This window comes from Cololabis saira, chromosome 14, assembly GCF_033807715.1.
Source record: "Cololabis saira isolate AMF1-May2022 chromosome 14, fColSai1.1, whole genome shotgun sequence".
Taxonomy (NCBI): Eukaryota; Metazoa; Chordata; class Actinopteri; order Beloniformes; family Belonidae; genus Cololabis; species Cololabis saira.
Window position 1 is genome coordinate 9,255,622 of NC_084600.1, and position 26,965 is coordinate 9,282,586.

The 26,965-nt window shown below is 40.8% G+C and overlaps 1 protein-coding gene across 1 annotated transcript; it reads right to left on the bottom strand.

Moving 5' to 3' along the window:
* Nucleotides 1-1,162: 1,162 nt before the first annotated feature.
* LOC133460224 (serine-rich and transmembrane domain-containing protein 1-like) lies at nucleotides 1,163-26,600 on the bottom strand. The gene is made up of 2 exons (XM_061740805.1): nucleotides 26,498-26,600; nucleotides 1,163-1,506 (listed from the first exon to the last, which is right to left on the bottom strand). Exon 2 carries the CDS (start codon nucleotides 1,499-1,501, stop codon nucleotides 1,163-1,165), a length of 339 nt encoding a protein of 112 aa, XP_061596789.1. The 5' UTR covers nucleotides 1,502-1,506; nucleotides 26,498-26,600.
* Between the last annotated feature and the right edge of the window lie 365 nt (nucleotides 26,601-26,965).

Here is a 26,965-nt window from a genome sequence, read left to right on the forward strand (position 1 = left end):
TCTAGTTGCAGGGTCAAATCCTGTTTTATGACTAGGCTGTTAAATGGTGTTTCTTTAGGTGAAGACAATGAAGAGAAACAGATGTTTTGACACTGATGGGTCTCATCTGTTATCTGGGTTGACATCTTAACTAGGAAACAATAAACAGGGATATTCGGCTGAAGGTCTGATATGTTTGGCAGATGGGGTTCACGTACAAAGAACACCTCCCTTTTTAGGATAAATACTACTGGATCCATGACCACCGTGTGCATTTCTCTCCTACCTTTGTGGTTTGAGAAAAGTGAAAAACCTCCGGCCGGAAAACATTGTGCATGATATAATAAAGTTTGTACCGTATTTTGTGGACTATAAGCCGCTACTTTTTTCATTGGTTTTGAACCATGCAGCTTATACAAAGGTGCAGCTATTCTGTGGATTTTTCTTCCACCACTCGGGGCGCTCTAACCGGAATTAGAATCAAAACTAAGACAAAATAAATGCAAAGAAGAATACGCTACTTCTTCTTTAGCAGATAGAAGTAGGTAGAAGCAGATTTCAAACAGATAAATAGATAAATAAATACCGGTTATTTTCTCTTGGTTCTGTCCCGTTTTAATCAGCAAAGTTGCTGCCGTGTTAAAAGATACTGTTAGGAAAGGATCTATTTAGGTACAAACATGTACATCATTTACAGTTCAAAATCCTTCTGTACATGTAGTAAATATCTAATCTAACAACAGAAATATCTGCGGCTTGCATATCTTTTTTTTTTTTTAAATAGAGCGGATGCGGCTTGTATGCAGGTGCGGCTTATAGTCCAGAAAATACGGTAATAACTTTGATTCTGTTCACTGGTTTTCTTATGGTGCACCAGACAAACGAACATGCAGGATCTTTCACGGCAGTGGGAAAGCAGTTGCTCAAGTTCACTTGTCTCAAAGTCCAACCCCTCCAGTCAGCAGTTCTCATCCCAGGGCGTTTGCAGGTTGTACAGATGCACCAGAACCCCTGGACCGGCAGTACTAACATACTCCTCTCTGGCTGATAAAGTGTGTGTTCCTCTCACTGCCACATGTGAGACCCCCGTGTCCTCTGCCTGCTGGACGCTTGCTTGTCGTTTGCTTTGCAAGCATGTACAGTGCCAGCTGGAGTGGCTTCTGTAGAGTCCCCTCCCATAACCTCAGGTGGAGAGGGTGGAGATGGTGGACCTCTGGGAGGAGATGCTGCAGATCTCCATGTTGGTGAAGGAGCTGCCCCCCTCGCTGCTGCCGTCGGGGACGGAGGAGGAGATGATGTTCTTCAGCCGGTGCAGGGAGATGATGAGCAGCGTGAGCAGGAAGGCCAGCAGGCCCAGGAAGAGCCACACGTACACAAACACGTTCCCCTGGCGCCCTGGAGACGACGCAGCGGCCGCCGACGTGGACGCCGACGTCGGGGAGAAGCGCAGGAAAGTCCCGTTATCCACCGGAGGGATTCCAGTCTCGTTGTGATCCACCAGCAGAACGTCCATCCCCGACATCCTGGCTGGATATGGATTTGGAGGAGACAAAAGAAAAGATCAGATTTACAGAGAAACTACTGCAGAACTTCTCTGAGCAGCCAGAGATGCAGATGCTTAAAACCTTAAATGGTGTACTGTGTATTTTGTGCTGAATGTGAAACCACTGATCATTTTTTTTTTGGAATGCATATATTCCAATACCCTTTGGCAGGATATAAATGACTGGCTTCACACAAAGGTTTTTGATCTGCAGGACTTCTCACGGAAAGCTATTATTTTTGGACTTTCAATGGACAATACCAATGATGACTTTCTTATTAATAATATCATAAAATTCCATAAATTCCATATCCACAAGTCCAAGTATATGAAATTTAAACCTCGATTTTGTGTTTTCCATAACGAATTCCTTCACCTTAAACTCATGACAAAAAGAAATGCAATACAACTTTTGAACATAATTGTTGAATATAATTTATTGGATAAGCTCTAGTCCCTATAATTATTTTCATTTTCATTTGATTTATTTTCTTTACTTTCTATTTTCTCTCAAATGCACCTGTTCCTTGAAGCATTTTGATAAAGATTGATGCCTTGTTGTTTGTACAGTATATAAAGATATCTTCAATAAAAATAAATAAAAAAATGATAAGCACATGAAAAAAAAAGATGCAGTTTTTCTATGTTAAATGTTGATTTTATTATGTAAATGTAACCAGGTCTTAATCAGCCTATGAAAAGATAACAAATGCACAACTTAACTCTACCTGGGCTATTTGTGTGACAAAAAAAATGAAACAGGAGTGCTGACATTCTTTACATCCCAATATATTAATGTAAAGGATAACCTTCAATCAGGATTTTAATAGCAAAGGGCACATTAAAATAACATTTATCATGTTATCTATGCTGAAGAGAGTTATACACATATCCACCATTTTTGAAGTGTGGTACATCAAGCACTGTATTACTATTGTGAAACGATGACTCACTTATTCTGGCTGTGCCCCATTGTTCAAACTTTTTGGAGTGATATGTGTAATTTTGTGTCTGAAAGAATTGAAACTGATTTCAAATTATTTTGGAGGGATGTGTTGTTTGGTGTTTGTGACCATGTAACGATTAGAACAAAGCCAAAAGAAACATTTATTATTAATTTGTTGATTATCCTTGCAAAATTCCACATCTACAAATCCAAATTCTTACACAAAAAACCCTCTTTTTTTACTTTTCATTGTGAATTAAATCAGTATCTGGACTCTATTAAGTTTTCTACTAATTCAAAAGCAATCAAAACCATAAATGTATGTAAATGTTTTTGCTTTCTGTTTAAATTTCATCCCCCTTGGCTGGTTATAATGTGTTGTGCTTTTTGTTTTGTTTTTTATTTGAGTTATACTCTTTATATGTTATAATTCAACGTGAAATTGCATAATGTGAAGATTTGTTATCATTGTACTTTTTGCAAATGTTAAATAAAATAAAAAAAACTGTATTACTATTGTGTGAAAAGTGCTGTATAAGTAAAGTGTGATGTGATGTGACGGCCAGCAGGGGGCGCACTGGTCCCGCCGGTGTCCGTCAGCATCCAGCCCCGAACCCGGGGATGGAGGGATCATTATCTCATCACAGGAAACTCCTCATCATCAGCTTTCACAAAGACAGCAGAGAACAAATCCTCCTCCACTGTATATTAATACTCTTAATAATGTCCCATTGCAAATTACTGCACGGCACTAAACTGAAAGGAGGATTTGAAGTATGACGTTGGCAGTCTTTGTGCTGATGAGAGATGGAGGGACAAAAGGAGGAGAGGCTGATTAGGTCCAGGGCCTTGTGTCCTGACTTCCTCTACGACAGCAGAAAGAGCCTCTTCAAAGGGAGGAATAAATGACCGTGACCAGAATGAAAGCGAAAGGTCAGCGCACACTTTTCATCTCACAGTGGTGTGTTCTCACTTTGCTCTTATCTGCCAGCTCTGGCCTCCTTTTCTCCATTTCATTATTCATTTAACCATGGCCCATATACATGCTGGGCCACTTGCACAATATTCGGAGAGTAGAGTAAAATACAGGCACTCTCCACAAACTGTTTGAACTGCATTAACTGTGTGCATGGTCCCCATTAGGAGATAATGTTCTGCATTTTTCAGCAAACTAGGACAGTAGCAACCGAATACACACTGCAAAAAGCTAAATGCATATTACAGCTATAGCAATGCAACCAATTATTTTCATGAATTAGTTTTGCAGAGGTAAGAGGGCTGCAACCGAAAGGTTTGTGTGATACAAGATTGTATACAGTTTTTTACGATTGAATAAACACTAAAATCTAAAGTTTTGCCCAATTATCAACACCTTACACTCAAGGAGCAAAACTCGGCCCCAGATTTGCACCACTGTAAGCACAATGAGTCCATTCACACTTTGTGCAAAACAATACACACAGTGATTTGAAACACTAACACACACGTCTATGCATTAGACACAGAAGTATATCAAGATGTCACTTCCTTGCACTTCTAAAGCACTGACTGCCAAATTACCACACCTATGAGCCAGTTGATTGAACACTGCCATCAGGTGTGCAAACACAGGGTTGCTTAATTGTAGACACACCAATCAGGTTTAAGCACTATAAAAATGCAGCAGGTGATTTCACCAAACTTAACCAAAATGGAAGGAAGAGGAAGAGGAAGAGGAAGAGTGAGGATGAGAGGGGGAATCGGAGAAGGAGGAGAAGGAGGCAGAGGCCGTGCCAGAGGTAGAGGCCGAGGTAGAGGAAGAGGAAGAGGAAGACTTCAAGCAGGAAGAGGTGAAGCTGAAAGGAGAAGAGGTCCAACTTTACAGTTTTTTACGATTGAATAAACACAATTTTGATTGTTTTGTTTTGTTTAGCAAAACCATACACACGAATAGCACAACCACATACCCGATTAGCAAAACACCTTAGCTCCTTTGCAAAATGAACCACTCTTGTAAAAACTATACACTAACTTATCAAAACCATATTTTTTTACCATATGAAACACACACGTTGCATATGACTTAACTCTGTTTGCACCAGTTACACTCTGCTGTTGAAAACCTTAAACACTTTCGGCTAATTCTGCTTCTAAGTGCATAGAGTAGTATGGGTGAAGCACACAGTGAATTTGCAAAACATCGCTCAGATTTGCACATCTGTAAACACAATGTCTGCTCACACTTTTTGCAAAACAATACACAGTGAACGCTAAACACACTTGTATGCATTACTGTAGACACCACACAGGAGACAAGACTAATGCTGTTGACAATGTTATTTATTTTTTTCCATTTACTAGAGCCAACATGGCGAAAAAAAGAAGCATTTCCAAGTTTTCATGAACATAACATTTTGTCATGTACAAAAAAAAAAAAAAACCCAAAAAAAGAAAACACGGCACATAAATTGCTACGGTTGGTCTCTTCTCCTAGCTGGATCTGGCCAGAGAATTTCATCCACATCACAGGCGATATCCTCATTCGCAAGACAGCGGGGAAAGAATCGCCGTGCATGCCGTATCCACCCCTGTATGGCTGTGGCCTCAATCTGGTCACAGGCCTCCTCCATGGCCTGAATGAGGGCTACCCGAGCCTGGGGGTGCAGATCGTAAACCTTCCACCGCCATGCAGAGAAAAATTCTTCAATTGGGTTAAGAAATGGAGAATATGGTGGCAGGAAAAGAACTGTGTAATGTGGGTGCTGCGTAAACCAGTTCTGAACCAGTGCAGAGCGGTGGAATGAAACATTGTCCCAGGTGACAATGTATTGGATCTGCATGTTATTTCTGATTGTGAGGTTGTATACTGTGTCCAAAAATGTAAGGATGTGAGGTGTTTTATACGGACCCATGTTGGCATGGCGGTGGAGGACCCCATTCTGGGTGATTGCCGCGCAAAAGGTGATGTTACCCCCACGTTGCCCCGGGACACTAATAATTGCCCTCTGGCCAATTACATTTCTTCCTCTCCTTCTGACCTTTGAGAGGTTGAACCCCGCCTCGTCTATGTAGATGAACTCATGCTGAATGGCCTCAGCATCCATTTGTAAAACTCTCTAAAATACAGTGAAAGACAAGATTGTATAGTTCAGCATAGATTTAGTGTACAGTACATTTACATGTAAAAAAAAAGGTTATGTGTGCAGTATGCAACATCAGAGTGCTAAAGTGAACAATACATACCTCCACATACTCATGGCGCAGCTGTTTGACCCTCTCTGAGTTCCTCTCAAAAGGCACTCGGTAGATCTGTTTCATTCGTACCTGATGTGCCTTCAGGATACGAGCTATGGTGGACAGAGAGACCAGATTCACATTCTGAAAGATGATTTGGTCTTCAATAATTTTGGCCTGGATTTCACGAAGCCTGATTGCATTATTTGCCAAAACCATATTCACAATCTCCCTCTCCTGCAGTGGTGTGAAAATGGGAGCCCTTCCTCCTCGTTGTACTCGACCCTCAATCCTATGTAGAACAAAATACATGTAACCTACTGTAAAATGTCACAGGAAGGGGTATCAAAAGTGCTGATATGGGTGCATACAGTAAGAAGCTGTAAACAGGTAAATTTTTTACCTGTTTTCCAGTCTGAATGCCCTTATGACAGATGCCACGGTGAATCTGCTGAGATTTGGCTGGACTCTCAGTCCAGCCTCCCTCAGCGTCAATCCATGGTTCACAACATGGTCCACAAGAGTTGCACGAATTTCATTGCTTACAGTTTTTTACGATTGAATAAACACTAAAATCTAAAGTTTTGCCCAATTATCAACACCTTACACTCAAGGAGCAAAACTCGGCCCCAGATTTGCACCACTGTAAGCACAATGAGTCCATTCACACTTTGTGCAAAACAATACACACAGTGATTTGAAACACTAACACACACGTCTATGCATTAGACACAGAAGTATATCAAGATGTCACTTCCTTGCACTTCTAAAGCACTGACTGCCAAATTACCACACCTATGAGCCAGTTGATTGAACACTGCCATCAGGTGTGCAAACACAGGGTTGCTTAATTGTAGACACACCAATCAGGTTTAAGCACTATAAAAATGCAGCAGGTGATTTCACCAAACTTAACCAAAATGGAAGGAAGAGGAAGAGGAAGAGGAAGAGTGAGGATGAGAGGGGGAATCGGAGAAGGAGGAGAAGGAGGCAGAGGCCGTGCCAGAGGTAGAGGCCGAGGTAGAGGAAGAGGAAGAGGAAGACTTCAAGCAGGAAGAGGTGAAGCTGAAAGGAGAAGAGGTCCAACTTTAAGCAATGAAATTCGTGCAACTCTTGTGGACCATGTTGTGAACCATGGATTGACGCTGAGGGAGGCTGGACTGAGAGTCCAGCCAAATCTCAGCAGATTCACCGTGGCATCTGTCATAAGGGCATTCAGACTGGAAAACAGGTAAAAAATTTACCTGTTTACAGCTTCTTACTGTATGCACCCATATCAGCACTTTTGATACCCCTTCCTGTGACATTTTACAGTAGGTTACATGTATTTTGTTCTACATAGGATTGAGGGTCGAGTACAACGAGGAGGAAGGGCTCCCATTTTCACACCACTGCAGGAGAGGGAGATTGTGAATATGGTTTTGGCAAATAATGCAATCAGGCTTCGTGAAATCCAGGCCAAAATTATTGAAGACCAAATCATCTTTCAGAATGTGAATCTGGTCTCTCTGTCCACCATAGCTCGTATCCTGAAGGCACATCAGGTACGAATGAAACAGATCTACCGAGTGCCTTTTGAGAGGAACTCAGAGAGGGTCAAACAGCTGCGCCATGAGTATGTGGAGGTATGTATTGTTCACTTTAGCACTCTGATGTTGCATACTGCACACATAACCTTTTTTTTTACATGTAAATGTACTGTACACTAAATCTATGCTGAACTATACAATCTTGTCTTTCACTGTATTTTAGAGAGTTTTACAAATGGATGCTGAGGCCATTCAGCATGAGTTCATCTACATAGACGAGGCGGGGTTCAACCTCTCAAAGGTCAGAAGGAGAGGAAGAAATGTAATTGGCCAGAGGGCAATTATTAGTGTCCCGGGGCAACGTGGGGGTAACATCACCTTTTGCGCGGCAATCACCCAGAATGGGGTCCTCCACCGCCATGCCAACATGGGTCCGTATAAAACACCTCACATCCTTACATTTTTGGACACAGTATACAACCTCACAATCAGAAATAACATGCAGATCCAATACATTGTCACCTGGGACAATGTTTCATTCCACCGCTCTGCACTGGTTCAGAACTGGTTTACGCAGCACCCACATTACACAGTTCTTTTCCTGCCACCATATTCTCCATTTCTTAACCCAATTGAAGAATTTTTCTCTGCATGGCGGTGGAAGGTTTACGATCTGCACCCCCAGGCTCGGGTAGCCCTCATTCAGGCCATGGAGGAGGCCTGTGACCAGATTGAGGCCACAGCCATACAGGGGTGGATACGGCATGCACGGCGATTCTTTCCCCGCTGTCTTGCGAATGAGGATATCGCCTGTGATGTGGATGAAATTCTCTGGCCAGATCCAGCTAGGAGAAGAGACCAACCGTAGCAATTTATGTGCCGTGTTTTCTTTTTTTGGGTTTTTTTTTTTTTTTGTACATGACAAAATGTTATGTTCATGAAAACTTGGAAATGCTTCTTTTTTTCGCCATGTTGGCTCTAGTAAATGGAAAAAAATAAATAACATTGTCAACAGCATTAGTCTTGTCTCCTGTGTGGTGTCTACAGTAATGCATACAAGTGTGTTTAGCGTTCACTGTGTATTGTTTTGCAAAAAGTGTGAGCAGACATTGTGTTTACAGATGTGCAAATCTGAGCGATGTTTTGCAAATTCACTGTGTGCTTCACCCATACTACTCTATGCACTTAGAAGCAGAATTAGCCGAAAGTGTTTAAGGTTTTCAACAGCAGAGTGTAACTGGTGCAAACAGAGTTAAGTCATATGCAACGTGTGTGTTTCATATGGTAAAAAAATATGGTTTTGATAAGTTAGTGTATAGTTTTTACAAGAGTGGTTCATTTTGCAAAGGAGCTAAGGTGTTTTGCTAATCGGGTATGTGGTTGTGCTATTCGTGTGTATGGTTTTGCTAAACAAAACAAAACAATCAAAATTGTGTTTATTCAATCGTAAAAAACTGTAATAATGTATTAAAATGTATAAACGGCATGGACTTTGATGAAGTAATGACACTGGGATTGGGTGGGATGTCCTACTGTGCTGGAAACATTAGCAATTAACATTAGTAATTTAGAAGTGCTAATGGTTATTTGGATCCAAAACAACTGTTGCATGTACCAACAGTTTATATGGTGTCATGAAATTATTACTGTTACCCATAAACAGCGTCTGTCTGATTAAAAGCAGCATAATGCAAACCCAATGTACTTAAGAGTTAATCTGCAGACTTGAAATTAGTAATAAAGGTCCTTCATTTTTCACATTAGTGATAATGTAGTGTCAATGAATATTTCTTGATATAATCTTGTGCAGGTGAATCCTATAATTTATGACGTTTACAGCAAAATGCAGTTCACGTTCAGTTGAGTTTTATGAAAATGTTTTATGAGCAGGGAGGACAGATGGACTGACAGAACACTGATTTAGACAGTGGGGACCGACCAGAACAACAAAATAAGTGACACACAGAAAAAACTCAACATTTTTTTAAATCCCAAATTACGACAGAAGTCCCAAAACAAAGAAGGACATCAGAATCAAAACCATCATAGCAGCGGTATTTACTCACTATTAATGATCACATATTTGAAATGAAGTCATTTTTATAAGTTGTATAAATTCATAAGCAAATCATTCATAAGGCATGTCTTATGGGATATAAAAGGCAAAATTCCGGATTTATAAAACCTTGTGCACGCACACTTGCATGCATTGTTCTCTTTATAAATCACAGTCCAGCTGGAAGGTTGCGCACGTGAATTCGCCTCATATCCCGCCCTCTACACGCCCACTTCATACCATGAATGGTCAATGCAAAGTACTTGATGACTGTATTTGCATATGAATGAGCCTGCTGAGCATGCGCTGTTTCTGCTGTGCATCAGGATGAATGAGACATGTCGAGCCACCGTGCCACTACATTTCACGGAGACTGAGATGGAGATGTTGTGGATGAGGTGGAGGCAGGAAAAACACATTATTTGGTGGTCACAGTAGTGGCATCACTAACAAAAAGAAACGCCGGGAGTGCCACGGACAGATCTGTGGCAAATAAGAAAGAAGTGTTGCGATCTGAAGGTGGAGGCCAAGAGGAGAGATAAGTGATGACATTAAAAGTATGACATGAATCTGGCTTCATTTCACCACCTCACCGTCTGCGTCACCAGTTCCCCATATCTTCAAACTGTTCATGCGCTAGGATCAAAGTTTGCGTAAAGATACGCACATTTTTCCGTTAGTTTTTTTTTTTTTTTAAATCCTAACCTTTGCGTGCGCATCTTTCAAGCCCTGTTTTGTGCGCACGCAAGCTTTATAAATGAGGCCCCTGGCAGATTAATAACCTCGTAAATTAGACACTAAATGATCAGCTCTTGGAGACATTTGTCCTCACATGAGAAACGGCTGCACCTCCTGCTGTAATAAAGCTGAATAAAAGGAAGTCAGTTACATGAGCTGCATCCTGCAAGTGGCTTTATTTGGTCACACATAATTTAGGCATTGCTCGTAAAATGTGTTTTTACTTTTGGACATCACTGCTGAGCATTACCTGAGCACTCCTGACGAAACTTGGTGTGACATGTTAGTTGAAAGAAGCCGTGCAGTAAACCTGCCAGCGATTCTGTTCCACAGAAGCTGAAGGATTCAAAATGAATTCAGCTTAAACGTGTTGCAATTTGATCTACTTTTCTGGGGGATTTATGCCAAAATGGCCAGTCTAAACTGAATTTAAGCACGTTGTAATTAGGCCTGTGTTGAAAAAAATCGATTTTCCGATTCTAAATCGATTCTCATATATACATAATTCCTAAAAATCGATTTGTATGTCTAAAGATCGATTTTTTTTCATCATTACAACTTTTTTTTTTTTTGTTTATGCCCAAAAAATGTTTTTTTTGTTGGACCCAATAATAACTGGTGCCATGTTTTTGCCTTTAAATATGTTTAAATTAATGAAAACATTAAAGTTTTCAGTTATAATTGCATAAATTGTCTATATTTCATTACTTTATATACTGTCTTGGGGTTACATTTGCATAAAATGCTAAAAACCAAATTCTCAAAAATTAAAAACCGAAAAACACAGAAAATGGACAAAATTAAAATGGAATGTGGGAAAAAAATAAACCGATTTCATGCGACCCTATCTCTGTTTGCTCCCTGGGTCTGTTTGATAATTCTGACCTACACGATGTTTCTGAAAGCAGTTCTATCAGCATTCTGGGAGCTGATTGGTCCTTACAGCATCATTAGCTGCAATACTTGCTGTTGAATCTCAATATAATACTAATATTCATATGTTGCAGAACTACACAGTTATATAATTCATGGAACAGCTCAAAAAACAGTTTTAATAACACTAACCCAAATCAATATCGGAATCGAATTGAATCGGATCGAATCAAATCTTGGTAATCGATTCTGAATCTTAAGAATCGGAATCAAATCGATTCTTGACATTTGAATCGATCCCCAGCCCTAGTTGTAATGAATTATGGACATTAACCTTATGAAAAGATGTCATCACTTCCACTTGAAACCAAACTTCCCTTGGTGTTGCTCACGCAGGTAAAGCAAGCCTCTCCGTCCCCAAACTCTTTAGTTCCCCGTGTATTTTCTATCTTTCATCTGTTCCCTGGGTGGTTCGTGTGACAGGAACGCTGGTCTCTTTCATTTACAGCAGCTCAGGCCCTTCAGGGAGACGCACAGACGGCATAATGAAGATGGAGGAGTCAGGCTGTCTTCATTGTGATTATCTGCTCGGTTTTCTTTATCAGCTGCTCCCCGTGGGTCACAGCCGGGTGAAAACCCGGGCCTTTTTTCACTTTTATTGTTTCTATGTCTCCAAACTCTTTTCAGAATTGTGTTAAAATTTTCAACAATGATCCCTCTCTCGGCTCATGGTCCTCCAGCAGCATATCTGCTTTAATCTGATTTAATCTGATTTCTGTCTCCATCACCGCATCGGAGGACCTGATTTCTTTTTTTTTTTGCAACTTCCTCTTTATTGGTGTTTTCAAGTTTTTTCCAACAATAAAGGAAGTAAAAAAAATAAAATAAATAAAAATAAAAATAAAAATAAAATAAGAGAACAAACAGGTTGACTTAGGGCATACATTAATAAAAATAAAGAAATAAAAACCCCACAAAAACAGGATTTTTACATTCACACAGTCAATGAGTTACATTCCACAGAATATAAAGTCCACCTTTCCCAGTATTGTATATTCTGCTCAGCCTGTAATCTTTAAAGAGCATATTGCAGGTTAGAATTTTTTCAAAAATGATACCTGACCTTATGTGAAAATGACTATGTGAGAAGTTAATGTAGGATTTAATATGTTTTACAAGCACGTATTCAGAGGAAAAAGTGGCTGATTTTAGCCAAGCTCGTACAAACGCTTTTTTTTTCCGAACACCGCGTCATATGACGTCACACCAGGGAGCAGTCTCCACAGCTGCCCCATCTGTATGCCCAGACCCCGTACACACGTAGCCGGGTATCTGCTAAACCGAAGATATTTTCCTACGTTTGGACCTGTCATCCACATGAAAACGCAAATAAACGAATGGTTAAAAAAAAACTCCAGGCAAAGGGAAGATTTTTGAAAACTCTGTTTATGTAGATGCGTGTAGACCTGGTGTAAACAGAGACAACCGGAGTTTTGCGTTTTCGAACGTCACATTATGCTCCAAAACAACAACAAATCTGCTCTGAGTCTGACGTCTAACGTGCGACCCAGAACTGATCCACCATCTGTCCTCCAAGCTATTTATTAAATAAATGGTCTCTGCTCTTGACACCGTTACACCGAAGCGGAGCCTACGCCGTAGGGTACGCGGCGACGCGCAGCAGGGCTGCAGCAGGGCTGCGTCGATAACACGGCAGCTACGTGGTGGGACCATGGATCTGACACGGGGGGAGTCGAGCTCGTTACCCGAGAATGAGACGCGGCTCCCGGGAAAGCTGCGCAGCAGGGCTGCAGCAGGGCTGCGTCGATTAACACGGCAGCTCCGCGGCGGACACGGGGAAACTCCAGCTCGTTACCCGAGGAGGAGGCGCGGATCCCGGGGAAGCGGCGCAGCACAGGCGGCCCGGAGGCCGGAAGACCAGATGATCTACAGGTTTGGAATGCTTATGAAAGTGGTCGAAAACGCAGATCTTCGGTTATGTGTGGAAGGTTTTTTTTTTTTAACAACGATGTAATGTGGATACAAATTATTTTATAAACGAGGGGGGGGAAGTATTCGGTTTTAAAAATACCCGGCTATTTCGGATGCTTTTTAATCAGAAAAAAGAGAAGATAATAAGCCTGTTTTCTGTTTAGAAAGTACAAACGTAGACAGATTACAAGTACTCACCTATTTTTAAGGAGTTATTTTCGGAGTTTCTTTCAGGAGCACGGAGCAGGAGTGCTGCAGTGAATAAAGGATTTATGGTTCCGCGTAAAATCGACGGCGTAGCCTACGGTGTAGGGTACGCGGCGCACGCAGCGTTCTGTGCGTCGCCGCGTAACCTACGCCGTAGGGTCTGCGTTGGTGTAACGCGGACCCATAAATTATTATGGTATTATTGATGGTCAAAAGTGAATTGCTAAAACTAAAGTGTTGGTTTGATGAAAACAAATTATCATTAAACCTGAATAAAACTAAGTTCATGATATTTGGAAATCATCAAATTAAGCAAAAGGTATGTCTGGAAATTGAAAATGTGGAAATTGAAAGAGTTTATGAAATTAAGTTTCTTGGTGTTTTAATTGATCATAAACTCTGTTGGAAGCCTCATGTAAAATATGTGTGCTCCAAATTATCCAGAAGTATTGGAATACTGGGCAAAGCTAAACATGTTTTAGATCAGAAATCACTTCAAATATTGTACTATGCACTTATTGATCCATATCTGTCCTATTCTGTTGAAGTATGGGGCAATACATATAAAAGCACTTTACAAAAGATTTGCACATTACAAAAAAGAGTCATAAGGATTGTTCATCATGCTGGGTACCTTGCTCATACAAATTGTTTGTTTTTAAAATCGGGTATTTTAAAATTTTGGGACTTAGTTAAAATTAAAACGGGTCAGATTATGTTTAAAGTCTGGAATAAATGGTTACCAAACAACATCCAAATGATGTTCGTGGTTAGAGAGGGAACATACAATTTAAGAGGGAATCGTAATTTTAAACAGCTTACCATCAATTCAACTCTAAAAAGTATGTGCATATCTGTTTGTGGTGTAAAATTGTGGAACAAACTTGATGAGGACATGAAAATGTGCATTAACTCAAAACAATTTCAAAATAAGTATAAACAGACACTCTTGGCCAGCTACAAAGGACTGGACAGCTAATTTTATTTTATTTTTTAGACAGGATTTTACTTAGTTATCATGTTTGTAATGTGGGTTTTATTTATATTCATTAATATTAAAGTTAAATGTTCTATTTTTTTAGATTGCATTGATTCATAGATTATGAATTTTCTTATGTAATTGAAATTTGTATGGGTGTCTGTATCTGTGTGTGTGCGTGTATGTATGAATGTGTGAATATATGAGTGTGTAAATGGATGCGTATATGTATAGGTGTATGTGTGTGTGTATGTATGTATGTATGTGCATATGCGTGTGTATGTATATATATATATATATGTGTGTGTGTATATGTATATATATATATATATATGTGTATATATATATATATATGTATGTGTTTATGTTTATATATTATGTTTATGTAATTGTATTTTATAAATAATTGTATTGTATGCTGTGTGGCGATGTAAGGGGGGGCTGAACTTGATAAGCTTTGCTTCCTTCAGCTCCTTCTCAAACTTGCACGGCATCGTAATGTGCTCTTTTTTATATTATACAGTATGTACCTGCATGTTTGAGACAAATAAAAATCAAATCAAAAAATCAAATAAATCAGCCTTTTAAAAAGCGAGTTTCAGCTGTCAATCAAAAGAACGTGGGGGGACTAACGGGTTCGTAATTATAAGGCTGTGGCCTGTCATATTGGTGTGAATACACATTCACAACCTCTTCAGTGTTACAACTAACATTAAGATCCACTATTTTTCCTATTGTTGAGTTCACCGCGCTCCCCAATGCGACGTCACTTCCGGTTCAACTTTTTCAGATGCGGAAGTAAAATACTCTCACAAAAACAACTCCGGAGGTCACTGTAGTATATATTTATGCGTATTTCAATGAAAATTCAGTTCCTACATTATTTTCCTACACATTGATTCACAGGGGTCTCCAACCTGCAATATGCTCTTTAAGGAGAAGGTCAGTTTTTCCATGCGACGTATATCCTCAACTATTGTGGTCCAGTTGTCCTTTGATGGCAGATTTGTCTGGAGCCATTTCCGTGTAATGGCCTTGCTCAAGAGCACTTTAGAGAGATAGTTGTCCTGGACCACGAGTCCATCTGGGATTTTACCCAGATTCAATGCAATAAAGGAAAACTCAAGTTTTAGTCCGAAAATTGTCTGTAATTCTTGCCAATATGGATGAATAAGTGGACATGCCCAGAATACATGAAAGTGGTCTGCCATTGCCTGGGAGGACCAGATTTCTGAAACGATCTGCCTTTCAGACATGTTACCAACATACTGCTGAGACCTTTTACCCGTACTTTCATAACTCCACTCTAAACCACTGTCCTTCCCTTCTTTTCATCCTACTTTTGCCCTGATTTTTAGAGTGCTGTCCTTCATCATGTGTTGTTTTGAAATCTGTGATGAAGCTTGCTCATTGGGGGCTGAAGTGGTGATAATTGAGCTTAATAATGCTTTTTGTATCCAGGCAACAATGTATGCTCAGTTCTTTTTCAAGCTAATCTACTTTAAAAGGGCAAGCCATGCAGTCCCGCAGAGTCTGCAGGTTAGACGTGCACATGCATTCACACGGCCGCCCACGCGCCATCAGCACCAGGACCTGTTTTCCTTGGGAATAGCTGCAAATGCAATCCAGAGGAAACCAGGGCTAATAGAATAAAATAGAATAGAATAGAAAGCCTTTATTGTCATTATAATAATATAATGAGATTAAGCAGCAGCTACATAAAAGTGCACACATGGCATAAAAGTGCACACATGAAAAGTCTATGTAAAAACAAAATAGGAAACAGACAATATAAACATATATACACTATGAAAATGAATGAATGAAAGAATATTGCACATAAATGAGTGAAAGAATATTGCACATGAATGGGTGAAAGAATATTGCACAGTATGAGGAGCAACTGGAGAAGCAAAGGAATACACACCGTATTTCTTTGTACAGATTAAGAGATTAAGATCATGCAACATCATGTAACATTTTTGGTTCAGAGAAGGTTTGTTTGTGTTTGTTTGTCATCCATCACATATATTGAAATGATTTTACTAGCGTTTTTTTTCCTCATTTACCTGATTTTCGCTTTTTCCAAATAATGTCACATGTTTCTGTTCATTGTTTCCCCCAAAAGTCTGCAGCAGAGCATGAACCCGGCCCTATCCTGACCCCAGACCCTGGAGCTCAGCCTCAACTGATCCAAGTTGCTCCTTCAACGGGAACCTTGCATCAGGAACAAGAGCTGTGTTTCACTTTGGCCTGGAAGTGTTTAATTTATTCCCTCTTCAGGTCGTGTCATCATCTTTCTTAAGAGGAACCTCTGAGGACATTCTGTTATCTGTTTCTCATCTATTTTAATCAGCTGCTAAAGACAGAAGAGACACTGTAAGATAAAAGGATGTATTTAAAAAAATAACCTTAACTGTTGGCCATAGCAGCCATAGCATCCTTGTTGTTTCCTGTTTTACTGGCTTTCCTGATACGGCAGATGAGTTTATTATTGTTCATTATAGGTCTTAGTCTGGGTGAACTCTATTTGAGTCTTCCCCATTAACAAATGTGTTTTTTAACCTCACCCTTCACCCGCATAAAGCCCCTCTCCTCAACCTTGTGTCGTAGCAGCTCAGAAGATGCTCATTTCTTGTAGCTACTTCAGCTGCATTGATGTCTCGTGTTTAGACAAAAGAATCCCAGTATATTTTGGGAATGTGAAAAGATTCAACATTTCTGGCAAACTGTATGTGATGAGGTTAGTGTGATGGTAACCCTTTCTTTTACAGTACAGTAATAACCAGGTAATACCATGGTAATTACACTGTAATTACCTAGTAGTACCTTGTATTTACAAGGTAATTACACGGTAACTACCGGGTAATTTACCCAGTGAGTACTAGGTAATTATTACGTATTTTCTTGTACCATGTAATTATGTGTATTTACCATGTAATAACATGGTAAATACCTGGTTGTTTAAACTAAACATTACTAGGTAATTACAAAGACATTAGATGGGAACTATGAGGGAAATGACAGGTATTTACTAGGTTAATATTGGTAACTACCAGTCAATTTACCATGTAATTACTCTGAAATTACTTGAATTATTTCTAAGTAAGTACCAGGTAATAACTAAGTATTTTTCTGCAAACTACCAGGACATTATAACCTATATTTGAGGTAGTTACCAGCTAATTACACTTCAATGACCATGTAGTTACCTTGTATTTACTATACATTTCATGGATAACTACCGGGTATTAACCCATTCATTATTGATTCATGTATTATCAATGGATTGGTGCATGTACCCCCGAGGGTGTAAATGACTCTATTGACCTTGTAATTAACCTGATAGTTACCATGTTTTACCTGCAATTGGCAGGTACTTACCTTGTAGTTACTTGCCCAGTAATTCTATTTTCTAAGTATTTACCCAATAAGTACAGAAATGTTTACCTGGCTTTTACTCAGTAATTAAAGTGAAACTGGACTGTAAAAGAAAGCGTGTGTTGTTTCCATAATATTACCTGGTAATTGTAGATTATAATTATAAAGATTTGAACAATTGGCAAAACGTCTGATAATTACCTCCCCTTTACCCCACAATTAGAAAGTTTAAAAAATATCAGGTAATTATTTCTGTACAACTGTACAGTTGTTTGCTACAACTGTTAGCAACATTTATCTTCCTAAATGATTTATTTCAGCCAGCTGTAATTCTCAACAGAGCTGCAGGTTTCTCCCCGGGACGACGGCGCAGGGCGATCACATCTGTACGTGAGCTGCTGCTGCTGCTGCTGCTCCGAGCCGGCGGCTCTTCTCTTCTCCGAAAATATCGGGTCAAATTTCTTAACAGGCGTTATTTGGATAAACTGAGCCCAGGTTGGGGATCTTAACGGTTACTTTTACGCCTGAAAAAATATTAAAACTTAATAAAGTGGCATATTAACAGCGCTAAAGCTGAAATTGAAACAGCTTTTAGCTCTCAGCTTCCTGATTTTAGGGGTGGTGCTGAAAGTAGGAGTAGTGGGAGTATTGGGACTGGGCCCTGGGAAGATTAGGAAAGTAGGGGGTGTATGGGGATTGGGCCTTTTAAAGTCACACAGATACCGAGGTGTCGCCAACTCTTCCATCAGCACAAAGATATTTGGCCTCACTGTGGAGCCGCTTGATTGGCTTGATGGGCTCGGAGCCGTCCCTTCACCTCTCTGCAGCCCTGGAGCACGGCTCACCAACTATGTTTGTCAGAGGGCCAGAATTTTACCGGACAGTCACCTTGGGGGCCGGACCCTCAAATAAAAATTAAATAAAAATCAAATTTTTGCATAACATTATTTTTTTATGTTTATTGTTTATAATTTCATTACCAAACTAACGGCATTTTTAGCCTTTATGAGTCAGTCTCCTATCACCTAAACTGTTCTGGGCCTCTGGAAAGCGTCTAGAGACTAAATCTGTTGTATTAGACGCTATACAAATAAGATTTAATTGAATTGAATTGAACCTACACCACAGTCATCCACCAGGAGTGATATAGATTTTTGGCCTCAACTCTATTAAGTCAACTTTATTTATAGAGCACTTGAAAAAGGCCTCTTAACGCAGGTTAAATGGCCTCTCAAAGGCCATGAAAGGAACAGTTGATGTGGAAAACAGATCCTTTAACGATGATTGGACTGAAAAGTACGCATTTATCACGCCAACCTTCCCAAATGCGTCACCCGTTTGCCTCGTTTGCAACGAAACTGTTGCGGTTGCAAAAGAATATAGTCTGCGCCGTCACCACAACACTAAACATACAAATCTCAAGGATTCATATCCTGAGCTATCAGAGGCCCGTCAGAGAAGAATCCAGTCGCGGGCCGGATTGGGCGGTTCGGCGGTCCGGATTCGCTTCACGTGATGTGACTCACTCATGGAAGACATCTCTTCACTTGCAGGTTGAAGATTCGGTATTAATTTGGCCTTCTTAATAGTAATATACCTGACAATTGTTTCAAATGCAATGAGGTTCAGGGAACATTTGTGAGCTGTGTCTGGGAATGTGACAAAATTAAAAAATTCTGGAGGGAGGTAATTAATAAAACCATGCTTCTCCTGTCCTGTATGAATATTCCACTGGAGCCTACCTTGTTATTGCTGCATCTGTATCCAGCAGATCTCAATTTGAAACCCCAGAACGTAATATCTATTGATTTTGCTGTATTGCAGGCAAAAAGGATTATTGTTCTTAACTGGAAGAAAACGGATGCGCCTACAATCGGTGCCTGGATCAAAGTTATGGCACAATGTATGTCAATGGAGAGAATAACATATACTGTACATTAAAAAACAAATTTGGGATGTACGAGGAAATCTGGAAAGCGTTTAATCAATTCATTAAAAAAGGAGATATAGATGCTTCAACGGGAGGAAAATGCAGGGCAGGATACCTGAATATCAAAGTAGTAGTGAACCTCGGAGGGGGAAGGGTCTTGGAGGGCGACAGCAAAAGTGCAATTGTTGTTTATGTGTAAGTTTTGTTTATGTATATCTTCAATTTGCTAGAGTTACCATTGGACTGTACTTACAATACTGTCATATTCTACTTTGTACTAATTTTGGATCTTATAAGAAGAGAGATGTAAAGAGAGAATGGATGTGGGTTGGGATGGGGGGGGGTTAAGAACGATGAGTCAAAAGTTGTTGTGAAATGTCTTTATAATAATATCCTGTATGTGAATAAAAAAATCTATAAAAAATATTGTTAAAAAAAAAAAATGAGGCCTTCTTCTTGTCCTGTTTCTTCTTCCTTCCAGTCCTCCAGCCTCCGGCGTCTTACAGAAGTTCTCTTCCTTTTGCATCCCTTCTTCAGTTATTTCCCTGTCAGGACTGGTATCTTCACCTCCAACGAGCCACGTACTTCCAGCCGGCCTCGCTTTAGTAGACGCTTTTCCCTGAGTTCTGTAGCTTCCCCACCTTAAGCTTTACCCTTTGCTCCTCAGTCTGGAAGTGGATGTACATTTACCAGTCGCCAGCATGTACAGTATTTAGAGACTCCCAAAGCTCTTTTGTCCTGATCAGAGCCTCGTTGATCTGCACAATCTCCTCACGTTGCTGCACAAACCAGCTCATCTGCTGCTTCTGCAGTACAATCAGCCCAACTCCTCCTGAGACCACGCCGCACAGCCGCACAGCTTCCGCTGCTGCACTTCCACTTCCACTTCACATCACTTTCCTCCACTCCTCTTTTTCCCTCCACCCCTCTCTTTTTCCCTCCATCCCTCTCTTTTTCCCTCCACCCCTCTCTTTTTCCCTCCATCCCTCTCTTTTTCCCACACTTACTTTTTGCTGTACTTACTTTTGTAATACTGTATTTGACCTGGTCTTTGTACGTTTTGACCGTATAGAAACGTCATTCTTGCCATTGTAAGAATGAGATGAACCTGCTGGACTCTACTGTCCTTACGTTTTAACAACTTGTGCTTTTTATTATTTTACCTCTTTTCTTATTATTTTATTTTATTTGTTATTTACTGTTTAATTACGTCTTGCCGCTTTTAATGTTGATGTAAAGCACTTTGAATGACCTTGTGTTGAATTGTGCTTTACAAATAAACTTGCCTTGTCTCCATCCCTCTCTTTTTCCCTCCATCCTCTCTTTTTCCCTCCATCCTTTCTTTTTCCCTCCACCCCTCTCTTTTTCCCTCCATCGCTCTTTATCCCTCCATCCCTGTATAATCTTCTCCACTGTCGTTGTCCCATGAACATACAGCTTAATTTCATCCACCCGATGCCCTCTCCACAGAAGTATGTGTGTGTGTGTGTGTGTGTGTGTGTGTGTGTGTGTGTGTGTGTGTGTGTGTGTGTGTGTGTGTGTGTGTGTGTGTGTGTGTGTGTGTGTGTGTGTGTGTCCTATCACAATGGCTGTTGCAAAGATCCTATTTTTACGATGATCATGAAGAGCCAATCTATCTGCAGTGTTTTAAATCAATAAATGTCTAATACTTTATTTTTTTCTTTTACAAAAATAAATGGGTTGTTTTCAGGAGAAACAATGTTTGTCTTTGTCCTCCTGCTGTTTCCAGTTAAAGCCGGGGATCTCCATGAAAGAGTTTTGGTCTGGATCGCTGCGAAGCTTGTGCAAATATTTACTGAAACGCAAACTTCCCCAGCGAGACACAGTTTGTTTTCTGTCTTGATCTGGTATTAGTATTTCAATTCATGAATAATAGAAAAGCTCTCGATGTGGCAAATGTCATGGCATTTGGGCAGCGTCCTCTGTGTGCACGGGGCTGGTGTGCACCTCCTCACGCTGCAGCCACAGGTCTGAGAGGAGGAAGAACGCCATTCAAAAGCAACATTCACAATCCCTGCACGCGCGGGAAGCACGGAGGGATAAAAAGTACCTGGAACTTTTCACACCTGCAAATGCTGAGATTCAATTCAATTCAATTCTATTTATATAGCGTCTATTACAGGGGTCGGCAACCCAAAATGTTGAAAGAGCCATATTGGATCAAAAACACAAAAAACAAACATGTCCGGAGCTGCAAAAAATGAAGTCTCGTATAAGCCTTAGAATGAAGGCAACACATGCTGTATGTATCTCTATTAATTATAACCAGGGGGAGAAATGTCGAGGTAAAAAGTCGAAATTTCAAGAAAAAAGTCGAAATGGCGAGAAAAAAGTCAATTTCGTTAAAGTCGAAATGTCAAAATTTCGTGAAAAAAGTTGAAATGTGAAGAATTTGTCGAGATTAAGGAAGAAAGGAAGAAAGGAAGAAAAAAAGGAAAAAAAGAAGAAAAAAGAAAAAAAAAAGAAAAAAAAGAAAAAAAGGTGAAACATTTTTGAAAAAGCTCCAGGAGCCACTAGGGCGGCGCTAAAGAGCCGCATGCAGCTCTAGAGCCGCGTGTTGCCGACCCTCGGTCTATTACAAAAGAGGTTGTCTCTAGGATCTTTCCAGAGACCAGAACATGACCCCCCGAGCAATTATTACATAAACATAACATAAACAATGGCAGGTAAAAACTCCCTTAGTGGGAGAAAAAACAGATTCGGAGACAAAAGCTATAAATGAGATATTTAGATAAAAGCTAAACATCTCATTTTAGGCCTGATCAGCTGAAAACAGAGCTCAAGGCTCAACCGCATGAATTCCTAATGGCTCCTGCTGCCCCCAATACCACGGATCCCCACGCAGGCGCCGGAGACGTGCAGGAATGATGAAAGTATGAAGAAAGTGATGCTAAAACATGTCTCACAATATCTGAGCACTTTCTCTTTTCCACCTGACACTCTGGTTTTCTTTACTTTGGGCTGTTTCAGTGTTCATTTACGTTTTTAAAATGCTATTTAAAGCATTGAAATCCCATTAAATGTCTGAATTTACGATAGGGGTTGTTGGAAGTAATCCACAAAGCAATGTACTTTGGTTTTAACAACATGTGCAATATCTGTCTACCTCATACACATCCTACCTGCTTTTCTTTCTTTCCCGTACTGCACTACTTTTTATTTTTTATTTTTCATTCCAATGTATATACTGTTTATATTTCGTAATTATATATTTTTTACCCTTTCTCAATGTGTGTGTTGAGTGTACTGCTGCTGCACAAAGTGAATTTCCCCATTGAAGGAGAAATAAAGACAATCTAATCTAACCTTTGAATCAGCTGCTTTTGCATGAGAAAGGTGCAGATCTGCCAGCAGGTCTGAGTCTGGGGCCAGCAGGGGTCACGCACCCGTCACCAGCCGTTGTCTCAGGCTCCTCCATATTCATGGCATCAAAGCAAGGCACACGTTTCAGGGGGGGGTTCAAAGCTGTGGCAGGGAAACCTTATCAGGATTAAAAGAGAGCTAATAAAACCCAGACAGGCGCTTGAGGAGCGAGAACCCGCTTGTTTCTGGTGAGTGGCCCGTCCTGCCGATACGCTGCTTTGATGTTTGAGTGTGTGTGTGTGTGTGTGTGTGTGTGTGTGTGTGTGTGTGTGTGTGTGTGTGTGTGTGTGTTTCAACTGAGACACTGACTACGTTTCCATGCATCAATAACCCTTTTCTAACCGGAATATTAGCAATAACCCGGTTTTGCACGGCCATGTAAACACCAATTACCCCTTTGAATAACCAGAATTTGCTCATATTCTGTTTTTAAAAACCCGAATATGAGCCCTGGGTTACTCCTTTTCTAACCCGAATATTTGGTCACGTTTACCCTAACGGAATATCCCCATCAAAAGGAACAGGAATTTGTTTTCTGCACATGTTCTTTTCACAAGGAATCTTGGTCTTTTGAGTCAAAGAAGTTCTTATAAACACGGAGAAACACAAGACCAGGAGGAGACTAATCACTTCATAAATGTAATGAAAGATATGAACATTTTGGCATTTGGAGACGTAGAAAGAACCGGGATAGAAGATTTACAAAAAGGTGAACGAATGACGGAATTGCGTCATGACGTTCTCCGTGCGTCACTGGTTTAATCCAGATATCCCAAATGATTAATTACCATGTATACAGGGATAACCCTGTTTGCTCACGCATGGAAACAGATTATTCCCAATGTTTCAGTAACCGGAATATTGACCTTAACCCGAATTTTGACTGCATGTAAACGTAGTCACTGCTCTTCTACCTTGTTCCCCTCCTTTCCGTCACTCCCCCCCACACAGCCATGGGCAGATCTATTCATCTTAAACCCACTCCAAAGGGGCTCCATTTCCAGGATCTATGGTGCCCTCATGTCATTCAATGATAGCGGTCCCACCAGGGCTAGGAATAAATGAGAACGGGAGTTGGGAATTAAATTCAATGAGTGATGGGACAAGGCAATAGATAGAATACACTCTACCACGTCCTGCGCTCGCTTTACAACCTAAAGAACTGCACAGAGCCCATTTCTCCAAATCCAGGCTTTCTGAAATCTACCTGGAGGTGGAGGATAAATGCAGCAGATGCCAGCAAACTCCTTGCGACTCGGGCCATATGTTTTATACGTGTCCGGCACTCCAAATGTACTGGGGCAGTTTTTTTTTCTACTCTGTCCTCCGTTCTTGATTTCGTTTTGCAACCATGTCCACATAGCAAAATTTGGAACCCCTTCTATTAAGTTAGCTCTTAACCTTAAACAAAAACAAAACATTGCATTTACTTCCCTATTAGCCAGACACGTAATACTACTACACTGGAAGTCCACCAAGAGCCCCTCCATAGCCCAATGGCTTAAGGATGTTCTTTTTGAAAATGGAGAAAATAACATATACATATACTACGAGAGGCTCAAGGAAGAAATTCTATGACATATGGCAGCCCTTTATAAACCATTTCAACCAGTTAGTGCAGCTTCCTGATGATTGACTGATTGATTAGCCTCTGGCAGGAGGTTCCCCCCTCATGATCCAGGTCCTGGTCCAGGTTTCTACCCCCTTATGATCCAGGTCCTGGTCCAGGTTTCTTCCTCCTAAAGGAGAGTTTTTCACTGTTTGGCTTAAGGTTTTTCTCCGATAGGGGAGTTTTTACCTGCCATTGTTCATGTAATAATTGCTTGGGGGTTTATGTTCTGGTCTCTGGAAAGATCCTAGAGACAACTTCTGTTGTAATAGACACTATATAAATAAAATTGAATTGAATTGAATTGAATCAAGTACTTGTATTCCAGTATGTTTCATCCTCTCATGCTAACTGAATTGTTTTCTTGGTCCTTGAATTTGCCTTCCTGTTGAGCATTAAGGCTGAATTATGGTTCTGCATTAAACCTACTCCGTAGGGCACACGGCTACGCAGGAGTCTCTCCGTAGCCTACGCCGTAGCCTGACCTGCACCTCCCAAAAAATGTAACTATGGGTCGAGGCGACGCAGACCCAACGCAGACCGAGAGGGCTGTGATTGGTTTGCTTGGTAGAAACGCATTTCCAGTTCCGGTTTGTGAAGCAGTCGTGAACTTTTAGCGCTCTTTTCTTCGTGTGTGTGTGATTTTTTATTTTTTTTGGGTTGTTTTGGTTTTTTGCACAATAGTTGTCCTTATCTCTTTGATTCACTGTCAAAAAGCCGGAAGCTAAACAAAGTATCAACTAGCGCTCTGGGGGGGCATTGCACCGCGGAGAAATTGAGTGACGGAGAAGTCCGAAGGGTTCACGGCGGCGTCACGGTGACGGCGTGTGCTCTGCGTCTGTTTAACGCAGAACCATAAATCAAGCTTTACTAGCCGCAAGGTCCATCCCCAGACAGTATTAGGTGCTACGAACTTAGATGAAAGACTGTGTGTGTGTGTGTGTGTGTGTGCGTGTGTGCGTGTGCATGTGCGCGTGCGCGCGTGCGTGCGTGCGTACGTGCGTGCGTGTGTGTGTGTGTGCGTGTGTGTGTGTGATGGGAAGACTATTCTTCCTGGGGTCCACACAAAGACATACAAAAGAACAATAATACAACTCAAAAAGGGTGAAAAACATTCACTAGAATTCCTAAAATAATAAATTAAAACAAAAATAAAAGATTAAGTAACCAACCAAAACCATCCACATCTTAAGTAACAATATTTGCTACTATCACCAGATCTGTATCCACTTATGAACAAAATAGTTTGACTTTATAATTTACAATATACTTATACTACTATACTATATACACTCATAGCCTACAGTAATTTAGAATATATTTACTATTAAATTTATAAAATACTTTCAATTTGCAAAATAATCACAATATATACCTAGGACCGATCAGTGTGAGTGTGTGTGTGTGTGTGTGTGTGTGTGTGTGTGTGTGTGTGTGTGTGTGTGTGTGTGTGTGTGTGTGTGTGTGTGTGTGTGTGTGTGTGTATGTGTGTGCTTGTTAGTTGATCCCTCTGGAAGAGCATATCTTTACTCCTTTACTCCCACCTAATTACTCCTAACACGTCTGAGCGCCGCTGACATGGACGCCACACGTGCACGGACGCCACACGTGCACGGATGCCACACGTGCACGGATGCCACACGTGCACGGAGCTCATTCACTGCTGTGATGGCGAGCAGAGCCACTCACATATATCGCTTTTAAACACAAACAAACTAATTGCACTGAGAGGATACTTTTATCCCTCCTCCTGTTTTTTCCCTCTCACTCAAGGGATACAATCACTCCCCTCATCACTCCTTTTTTTTGCTTTAACTGCCCCATAAAAAACCCACTCATGTCCCATGTTTGCTAATTGGATGCATCCATGAATATTTCCCGTCTCATATGAGCCTTGTTTACCGGGCCGAGCAAACTCATCTGCCCTCACTCTCCGTCCCCACGACGGATCCCGACCCTGGATGACTCAGTAAAGTTACCAGCCGTGCTAAATCCTGTCTGTCCATTCAGCAGGAACCCTCTCTGGCATTAAACATTAGTCTTTCTCCTTTTCCGCTCTAAAACAAAGTGGAAAGTTGTCATTAAAAGCATCTAAAATCTTAAGCAGCGTGTGATGAATAAATTAAATAGTTACAGACCTTAGTTATGTGCGAGCGAGTGGCTCCGGGCTCCTACTTTGTGCAGAAATCCATCCTGTGTTCAATCTTGCATCCAGGCAAACTGAATGTGCTGCCCCCGAGATCTTCCCTGAGAGCCTGTCCGCTTCCTCTCGTCTGCCTCTCTGTCATTCTGCGTGACACACACACACACACACACACGGAGCACACACACACACACCGAGCACACACACACACACACACACACACACAGAGCAGGCACTACAGCTGGAGTAGGCTCTTTCAGATGTCTTTTCTGTGAATGGATCAACACACACACTCAGCCTATCACAGAGGCTTTAGTTAATGAATGTTGCTGCTTTTTTATTCTCCTCAAAGGTGCAGGAGAGGGAAGAGGAGGGTGTAGTTCTCCTCCCAGCACCACCCCCTCTGTCTCCACCCTCCCACCCTCCTGGCTGCTTGCTCATCAAATTCAATCCCAGTCAAACC